The sequence below is a fragment of the Misgurnus anguillicaudatus genome, unplaced genomic scaffold (genome assembly GCF_027580225.2).
Source record: "Misgurnus anguillicaudatus unplaced genomic scaffold, ASM2758022v2 HiC_scaffold_28, whole genome shotgun sequence".
NCBI lineage: Eukaryota > Metazoa > Chordata > Actinopteri > Cypriniformes > Cobitidae > Misgurnus > Misgurnus anguillicaudatus.
In genome coordinates this window covers 4999177-5008963 of record NW_027395278.1, presented here as the reverse complement: position 1 = coordinate 5008963, position 9787 = coordinate 4999177, and the positions used below count along the sequence as shown (strand labels likewise).

At 38.1% G+C, this 9787-nt stretch overlaps 1 protein-coding gene across 1 annotated transcript; it reads right to left on the bottom strand.

Moving 5' to 3' along the window:
- Positions 1–24: 24 nt before the first annotated feature.
- On the bottom strand, positions 25–6942 carry LOC141362526 (alpha-amylase-like). Its single transcript, XM_073864748.1, has 10 exons — positions 6738–6942; positions 5437–5583; positions 5124–5321; positions 2406–2636; positions 2200–2333; positions 1998–2120; positions 1782–1881; positions 1494–1615; positions 1280–1405; positions 25–1193 (listed from the first exon to the last, which is right to left on the bottom strand). Exons 1-10 carry the CDS (start codon positions 6903–6905, stop codon positions 1004–1006), a joined length of 1539 nt encoding a protein of 512 aa, XP_073720849.1. The 5' UTR covers positions 6906–6942; the 3' UTR covers positions 25–1003.
- Between the last annotated feature and the right edge of the window lie 2845 nt (positions 6943–9787).

Here is a 9787-nt window from a genome sequence, read left to right as displayed (position 1 = left end):
CCCTAAAAACCAATCCTCACAGAAAACCTTTTGCTTTTTTAATAAAAAGTTGTACGTTTTTAAAGCCTTTTGGTTTATGAGAACAATATAACATTCAGGTTACGCCACTACGTCCCCTGCTAAAAAAATAGACACCATCACAGAAAATCTATTGGTTTTATTGGGAATTTTATTGGTTCTAATGGAATATGGCCCAAAACACGCTACAGTGTATTGGTCTTTGTTGGTCTCTAATGGTATGTATTGGTTCTAATGGAATATGGCAGTGTAGTGGTTTTAATGGTAAAAGCTAATGGTTCCTAATTGGTATTTTAATGGAAACCATTCAAATTTTCTGTAATGGTTTTATTGTTTTTTTTTTCAGCAGGGTCATAGCTATTATATTAATAACAATAAATTGTGCATATTTACCACAGACTGTAAAAATGATATTAACATGCACTTACTTAACCCTAACAAGTCCCAAATCCTATAACAAGTACTGTTAATTATAATTACTCTGTACTTAAATGTATTATTACACTGTAACAGGGATGCCTTGCAATAAAGTGTAACCCAAATCTGCAGTGAATAAGATTTGTCACCATTGTGCCAATGAGCAAGGCACTAAATCATAGGTTACTCCGAAGTGATTGCCATTAGATCTGTTCATCCCATGGATTCACTGGGAGTTAGAACTATGGTCTGCTCTGGTAAATGGGTTTGTGGGAAACGCAGTCTTTTCCCAAATGTATTTTATCTAATGTTTTCCGTTTATTTTGTAATGAATTGACCAAAATTGTGTGGTAAAATTCGTATACTTTGATCAATAAAATTTTAAAAGGGCACTTCCAAATACAGTAAATTAGCAATGTTGTAAATAAATGTACCATTATCTGATAACACTGACACGCTTAATTCTTAGACTACTTATAAGGGTCTTTTAATGTCATGATGAAATTTTATGTGTCTTGTGTCTTGCTTTGAGTGACGTTGCTTTCATATCATTTTCTTCTCACTGAATCTATAGTTTAGATTCAATATGGATGGCAATAAATGGATCCTCCTCTGTGTTGCTGATTTTAAAAGTGGCGTGTCCATCTGAACCCACTGAGATCTTTTTCCCTGTGCAACTGTTGCCACTCTTATCTCCAGAGATGATATCACAGTATGTTCCTTCAGGAAGGCTGGTGTTCAGGGTCACTTTCATTTCCCTAGGTGTTTGTGTAAAAATGCATTTACTTGTTTGGTTCATATTCATAACACATTAAAATACAGCTAAGGTAGGTATAAATCTCACCAATCATCATTATTGATCACAATGAATCCTTTGCTGCCACGGCTAAAGCTGATCTGATTATTGCCATTGTCCCACCAGTTGCTGAGAGGCTGGCCATTGACAACATTGCGAAAAATGACCATATTTCTGTAAACAGACAGCACAGAGTTAACATAAATGACATGGTTTTGATATTTAATAAGGGTTGAATAAAACCCATAATAATCACACCAACCTGATTTGGCGCCATCTGTGCTCACACACCCACTTATCCCCACAGGTGGTGTCTGGGTTAATGGGTACTTGTTTAGTGGATCCATTTGCATTACTTGGAGGGCCCATCCAGTCATTCTGATCCTGCATTGTATTTTACCAAAAATATATTTTTTTCAATATGTTCCTGCACATTAGGCATGATCATGTGATATTAAATAATACTGTTACATTTTCTATAATCATATAGGTTTCACCAATTATAAGGCTTCTATTTAATTAAAAAAGTATAAACCTTGAAAGTGTTTACCTTTCCGTTAACAAAGTGTCGATCCCAGAGGTAGCTAGACATCACTCTGGTCGTACCGTATGGATGAGCCAACATGAATCCCGTAGCAATTTTGTACATCCTGAAAAATATACAATTTAAAAAATACTGCTGTCAATAGAAAGAAGAAGGATTCATCAGCGATTTGTGCTCAGTAATGCCTCAATGTCATTTTAAAGGAATCTCTAAAGATTTTACCTGGAGTCCCAGAATGTTAAAACAGAAGCTCCACCAGCACCGTGGCCTCTCTGATTATCATGATTATCCACAAACACCAAAGCTTTATCAGAGGGCATGAAACCCCAGCCCTCTCCCCAGCTCCTAATACAAACCACCAGTGAACATCATATCTACAAGAGGCATTTAATCTTAATGATATCTTTGTATGAAGTCTGCATACTTAAGGTAACTTAGTTTTTCTCCGTTCCATTTACGAATAACTGTCCCTAGTTTCGCACAGTGCTTGAACTCTGTCACCTTACCAAGTTCAAAATAATCACTGGCTTTAATGGACTCTCCACCCAGGTCAATAACCTTAAAAGACATTTGTGTTAATGCTTTCAACAACCATTTTAGTCACTTCTGACCATGATGTGATGGAAATACCTCTTGATAAATAAAAGGCTTGGTACCAGGTGAAAACCAGGTGGTGTTCAGGGTTTTGAGTCTACCGAGAACATTACTAAGATCACCAGGCCACATGTGCTTGCAAGCATCCACTCTAAATCCAGCCACACCTATGTCAATCAGTTTGTTCAGATATTCAGCCACTTTTTCTCTGACGTAATCCTTCTCCAGGGCCAAATCCAGGAGACTCACCAAGCGACAATCTCTGACCTATTGACACATAATCAACAAGTCAACTACAGGAACATATACAGTGAGGAAAATATTGTAAGTATTTGAATACCCTGCTATTGTGCAAGTTCTCCCACTTAGAAATCATGGAGGGGTCTGAAATTGTCATTGTAGGTGCATGTCCACTGTGAGAGACATAATCTAAAAAAAAATCCAAAAATCACAATGTATGATTTTTTTACTTTTTATTTGTATGATACAGCTGCAAATAAGTATTTGAACAACTGACTTTCTCCCAATGACTCCTCTGAATCATTCAAATGGTCATTGGCAAACATAAGATGGGCCTGGACATGTACTGGTTTAAGCAGGGGAACCTTCCTTGCCATGCATGATTTCAAACCATGACGTCTTAGTGTATTACGAACGTAACCTTGGAAATGGTGGTCCCCGCTCTTTTCAGGTCATTGACCAGCTCCTATGGTGTAGTTCTGGGCAGATTTCTCTCCTTTCTTAGGATCACTGAGACCCCACGAGGTGAGATCTTGCATGGAGCCCCAGTTTAAGGGAGATTGACAGTCATGTTTAGCTTCTTCCATTTTCTAATGATTGCTCCAACAGTGGACCTTTTTCACCAAGCTGCTTGGCAATTTCCCCGTAGTCCTTTTCAACCTTGTGGAGGTGTACAATTTTGTCACTAGTGTCTTTGGACAGCTCTTTGGTCTTGGTTAGTAGTTGGATTCTTTCTGATTGTATGGGGTGGACAGGTGTCTTTATGCAGATAACGACCTCAAACAGGTGCATCTAATAAGGATTATAAATGGAGTGGAGGTGGATTAGTGATGGGCAGTCCGGCTCTTTCCATAGATTCGGCTCTTTCGGCTCAAGCTCCGGCTCTACCTTTTAGTGATGGCAGTCCGGCTCTTTCATAGATTCGGCTCTTCTGGCACGGCTCCCTTAGAAGAGCCGACTCTTCCACCCCTGCATGCGTCTGAAGATTCGGCTCTGCTCGTTCGCTACAAAGAATCAGCTCTTAGAGCGGCTCGTTCGCGAACGACCCATCACTAAGGTGGATATTTTAAAGGCAGACTAACATGTCTTTGAGGGTCAGAATTCCAGCTGATAGACAGGTGTTCAAATACTTATTTGCAGCTGTATCATACTGTCACGGTTAATCCGTGTCATGTCTTGTCTCTGTTCCGATTGTTATCACCTGGACATTCATTGATTAATTACCTGCCTCATCACACCTGTTTGTCATTTAGTCTGTGTGTGTATATATACCTCTGTCTTCTGTTTGCTCACTGCTGGATCATTGTCTTCGATACCCTGTCTGTTCCTGTGTTCATGTTCCTGAGTTTCTGTATTCACCTTGTCAGCCCTCGTGTTTTTATTATTAAATGTTATTTATTTGGAACCTTGCGTTTGCGTCCTGTCTCTCCTACCCTGTCGTGACAGAATGATCCAGCCCAACTGGACGCAGCAGGTTCACGGAGGGCGGCTCCCCCAGGAGTTTCGTCGAGGGGGAGTAGTGACATCGGGGTTCATTCCCCATCAGCCCCGATGTCTCTTGGGGACCACCGTGAGCGATCGCTCGCTCCTGCGGGAGGAGGATCGGCCCAGGCGGTCCCCCAACGGTTGAGTCGTCGTCGTCGGTCCCTCGGAGGACCACCATCCTGCTCGCAGGGGGATCCGGAACGGACCATGCCCGATCATTTCCCCGGGGTGGCTACCGAGGGTCTCCGTTTCCGCGAGGGGATGGGAGATGATTTCCGGGGGCATCTGATCGTCGACGATTCCCAGGAGGGGGGTAATTCGTCTGCCTCGGTTCTCGGAGCGATCGCTCCGGTTCTCCTGGCGCAGTCCGGCCAACCGTCCTGTTGGTCTCATCCCGGCGGCTGCCGGCTTCGCCAGGGTCCCCAAGCCCTCCACCCCTCCCTTGGACTCTCGCTACCAGACTTTGTTTTGTTGTTTTATGTGAGTGTCTGGTAGCCACTCGTAGAGGGGAGGGTAATGTCACGGTTAATCCGTGTCATGTCTTGTCTCTGTTCCGATTGTTATCACCTGGACATTCATTGATTAATTACCTGCCTCATCACACCTGTTTGTCATTTAGTCTGTGTGTGTATATATACCTCTGTCTTCTGTTTGCTCACTGCTGGATCATTGTCTTCGATACCCTGTCTGTTCCTGTGTTCATGTTCCTGAGTTTCTGTATTCACCTTGTCAGCCCTCGTGTTTTTATTATTAAATGTTATTTATTTGGAACCTTGCGTTTGCGTCCTGTCTCTCCTACCCTGTCGTGACACATACAAATAAATAGTTAAAAAATCATATATTGTGATTTCTGGATTTTTTTTTAGACTATGTCTCCCACAGTGGACATGCACCTACGATGACAATTTCAGACCCCTCCATGATTTCTAAGTGGGAGAACTTGCAAAATAGCAGGGTGTTCAAATACTTAATTTACTCACTGTATATCCTTCACCATTAAGTCAAAAGTTGATCTAACCACAAATTAACCTGGAAAATATCATTGTAGTTCTCAATGTCTCCATGGGCCGTTTTACATTTGCCATCATTGAAGTCCCATGATGAGTAAGGGACAGATGGGAAATCTTTGTTTTTAGCGTTGAAGTATGTTCCACAGCTGGAGTGAGTGCCCTCTCCACCAGAAGCTCCACACATGTGATTAATCACTGCATCCACATATATGCTCACCTATAAAATGGTAGCACAAAGGTGATGCTCTTAACATAATTTATATTAAGCCATTAAAAACATTCAGTGTGGTCATTAGGCTTTTTAACTATGATAAGCCTTTCTTCTGCTTTACCCCAACATCGTTACAGCGAGTGATCATGTCCCTTAGCTCCGCTTCTGTTCCGGATCTGGAGCACAAGTTGTAGCTGATTGGTTGATACCTCTGCCACCAAGGGTGCCAGGGATTGGTCACTACGACGCTCTCGCTGGGGGGAGAGATCTGTCAGATCAAAAACAGCCATTTTATTTAATATGCATTATTTTATTCAAACGCATATGTCAAAGTATATTTGTGATAATGTAGCAGATCCCTTTACGATTTGAATGTAAAGCAGTCACTATTAAAGGGGTTAGGGTAAATTGGTAAATTTAAATAGCAGGGGGCGGTTTTTGGGCACTGCGTAATATCTTGCGCCTGCTGCAGCCATGGTACGGCAGTAAAGTCCTTGATTATTAAGCCAGAATAAGAATATAGTTCCTAGCCATATCGACCTAGAAAATCATAACTTTTAATTTTCCGTCAGTCTTAGTACACATTGTAACTAAAGAAGAGTCAAGTTTTAAATAGGAAAAAAAATGAAATTCTTTGGACATTTTTGAGCGCGATGCTAATGGTCTAATCAGATTCAATGGATTATGCTAAGCTATGCTAAAAGTGGTACAGCCAGACCCGGAGATCAGCTGCATGGATTCCAAAACGGTAAAAATCAAATGTTTAACTGTAGGGGAGCTAGAAAATTATTATATTTTTCAAAAAAGATGAGTGTCCCTTTAAAGGAATATATGAAAATTCTGTCATCATTTACTCAATCTCATGTTGTTACAAACCTGTATACATTTCTTTGTTCTGGTGACTACAAAGGAAGATATTTTGAGGAATGTTTGAAACCAAAAAGATCTTAGTAGGAAAAAAGAATACTATGAAAGTGAATGGGGCTCATGATTAAAAAAATATATATTACCTAAAACATTCCTTAAAACATTTTTCTTTGTAGTCATCAGAACAAAGAAATGTATACAGGTTTATAACAATATAAGAGAATTTTAATTTTTGGGTGAACTAGTCCTTTAATTGCATGTGCAATATTTATACTTAACTTTTTACTTCCCTCATTTCATTTGTCACTTTGGATAAAATGCTAAATGTAAATAAACGTAAATGTATATATACTACAAAACATACTATTTTATCTATACTGTATAAAGCGCTGCATAAATAAAGGTGACTTGGCATGACAAAAGCATGTCAAGAGGTTTCAATTGTATCAAAAGAGTTTTACTCAATCATTAATTTATCAATAATTTCCAGTCTCAGTTTATGGTAGCAAAATGTTATTTTTAACATTAGTAAGAATTTAATATTATTACACATACCTGAACTCCAGCATAGCCATTAGGTGCCAGGTATCTCTCACATTCTGCAGCTATGTCTGCCCAACGCCACTCAAACAGATGAACAATGGAGGTCCTGCCATGTTTAGTGTTTGGGTCGTGCTGGGCAAAGCAAAGCCCAAAGAGAGCAGCCACAAGCAGAAGCTTCATTGTGTCTCTGCACACAAAAAATCATCTGAGGGTAAGTAACCCCATCTCATTATTTACACAACACTCAGTAACATCACCCAATAGATGAGTCCTTATGCCAGTAAATCCTTATCTACAGTTCAGAGATTACATTTTGAACTTATGTGGCTTTCAATGTGTGCACTCTACTGTGTGTAAAAGTACTGTATGCTGAAGAAAATGTAAAGTGTAGTACTAATTATGACAACTCAAATATCATCAAGTAATATAGTAGGTAGTATTTTATTCTTCTCTTTAATTTAAAATTCAGGATCTGGAATAAACAATGTTGCTAAAGAAAGTTTTTTCATAAGATCATGTGAAAGAGAAACTGCTATCTGAAATCTGCTTTTGTTTATTCTTTGTTGCACAATATTAGAATTTCTTGTCGCTTTCTAAAATGATACCTAACACCAGTGCTTGATATGGTGAAAAAGCTTTTGTGTGTGCTTTTACACAATTAGAAAACTGTGGGGTACCATATAGTAAAGTAACACTTAAAAGATATTTACAGTTATAAATATTTCATAAATGTTAAATGTTTTTTAAAAGTTACCGGCAAACATCTGCTCAAAAAAAAGTACACTTTAGGTTTTTTAGACCTTGCGATGTAAAATATAGCAAATCTCGACAATTTTTGTTTACAAACAACCTACTAGTTAAAATGTCTTTTATCTCACTGTTATTTTATCTCACAAGCATTACATACAAATGGCTACAAACTTCAAGACATGTCTTCTTGGCTCATTTGTTGTTTATCAAGTTGTTTAAAACTTTTGGATGGAATTGGCAGAATATATTTTATCTGGGTATAGGTTAAATACTTTTAAAGGTGCAGTGTGTAATTTTTAGAAGGATCTCTTGACAGAAATGCAAAATAATATACAAAACTATATTATCAGGGGTGTACAAAGACCTTTCATAATGAACCGTTATCTGGGGCCGGATTCACAAAACATTCTTAAAGGAACAGTATACTGTAAGAAATTTATATCAATTAATCATAAAATGGCCCTGATATGTCACTAGACATTAAGAAATAATTTTCATTTCAAATACTTATATCACTCACAACAACGGTATGGCCAGGATATTGTCATTTAAAGTGGAGTTAACTTGCAGCCCTCAACTGATCTTTATGTTGTCATGTTGTGTATTGGCCACCAGTTGTGTGATTGCAGTACCAGTTTTAGCCACAAGTTTTGTGATTGCAATACCAGTTTTGGCCACAATCATACATACTGTTCCTTTAAGAAGAAAAATCTTCTTAACTGCCATTTTTATCTTAAATTCAAGCTTAAGAAAGAAGTTAAGAATATTTTGTATTCTCAAAAAAGCTTCTTAAGAAAGTTCTTATTTTTTTCCTTAAGTATGTCTTAAATAACATCTTTAAGTTAGGATAACCTAACAGTTGACTTAAATCTCAAAATGTAAGATGTTTTATTAGTTAATGTTAATGTGATTGTTTTAAATGTGATATGTTGTATTTTGTAGTCTAAAATGACAATGTAATCAGTTTACTTCGCATAGATTAGTTTAAAGAGGAATTTCACACTCATATAATGAAGTTTAATGGCTTACTCAGTAATATGTCATGAAACACAAATAAGTATTAGTGATAATATATTAGCAAACATTTAACTTCCTCCGTAATAGCCTACATTCAATGGGAAATTACTTAACAGCTAAAAGTCGCTCTAAGTGGGAGGCGAACTGGTAATCGCTCAGTCATGTGAGTCGAGTCGAGGGCTCCGAAACCGCGAACACACTTCACCCTCCGCGTTTGTCTCTTGAAGCGTCAAGAGACAAACGCGGAGGGTGAAGTGCGTTCGTGGGAGACGAAGCCGTGGGCATGGAGAGTGAAGCATGCACACCCAGAGCGCTCGACCCACATGACGGACCGATTGGGACATTATGGAATTATATTTACACACCACCTTAATACTAGCTGGCCTCTGTTACAACAGCGAATAACATCCTGTAGTAGTCTTAATGCATCACTCGTTTGTATCGCGTTAATGATCGAGTCAAAAGATTAATGGAAAAGTGTATTGTTACCTCATTAGCAGGGTATCTTAATTCATTTAAAAGCTTGTCATTTTATTCTTAAGACACAAATTTAAGATATTCTTAAGAAAAAAATTGAGAACTTCTTAAGAAATGTTTGAGAATTGCACTTAGGAACATTCTTATACGCACTTCTTAGAATTTATCTTAAGAACTTTCTTATTTTTTGTCTTAAGAATGTTTTCGTGAATCCGGCCCCTGTTTATTACCTTAGAATGAGACCTTTTTATCTACATACAAAGAGGGTCCCCTTACGTGGAAGTCACCATTTTGTGCCGCCATCTTTCTACAGAAGCCCTTAACGGACAATTTTTTTTACTAAGTTGTCTCCGACGATGACATGTTTGTCCGGTGGTAGCTACCGTAGCTTCTCTATGTGTTTCAAAAGCAAGGGGTGAGCAGTGGACTACGCCGTTGGTTGCAATTCGCAACCTCACCACTAGATGCCGCTAAAATTTACACACTGGACCTTTAAATTATATTATTGTTATATGAAAACAATATTAACAAATGCCTTGAATAAATTGTTAATTTATTAACATTGTTGGCAATTTTTATACATTAAGCAAGGTTTAAATTCATCCCCATTGTTAATGATGTTTATTGTGATATGTGACTGTTCTATTTATATTATCTCTGAAATTGTAATAAAATAAACAAAGGTGTTTAAAATATTATGCTATAATTTTTGGATCCCCTGTTATCACCCAATTTACTTTTTGTAATCCCATATTTTATACTATGCTTGTTTATTACTTGCTCTAGTTACTTAAACAACAAAAAAATTCAAGACATGT

Coding starts and splice junctions, on each gene's coding strand:
- LOC141362526 (XM_073864748.1), bottom strand. CDS start 6,905: ATGAAGCTTCTGCTTGTGGCTGCTCTCTTTGGGCTTTGCTTTGCCCAG. Junction 2,121..2,199: donor GAAAAACTAAGTTACCTTAA/GTATGCAGACTT, acceptor GGTTTGTATTAG/GAGCTGGGGAGAGGGCTGGG. Junction 1,882..1,997: donor TTAACATTCTGGGACTCCAG/GTAAAATCTTTA, acceptor TATATTTTTCAG/GATGTACAAAATTGCTACGG.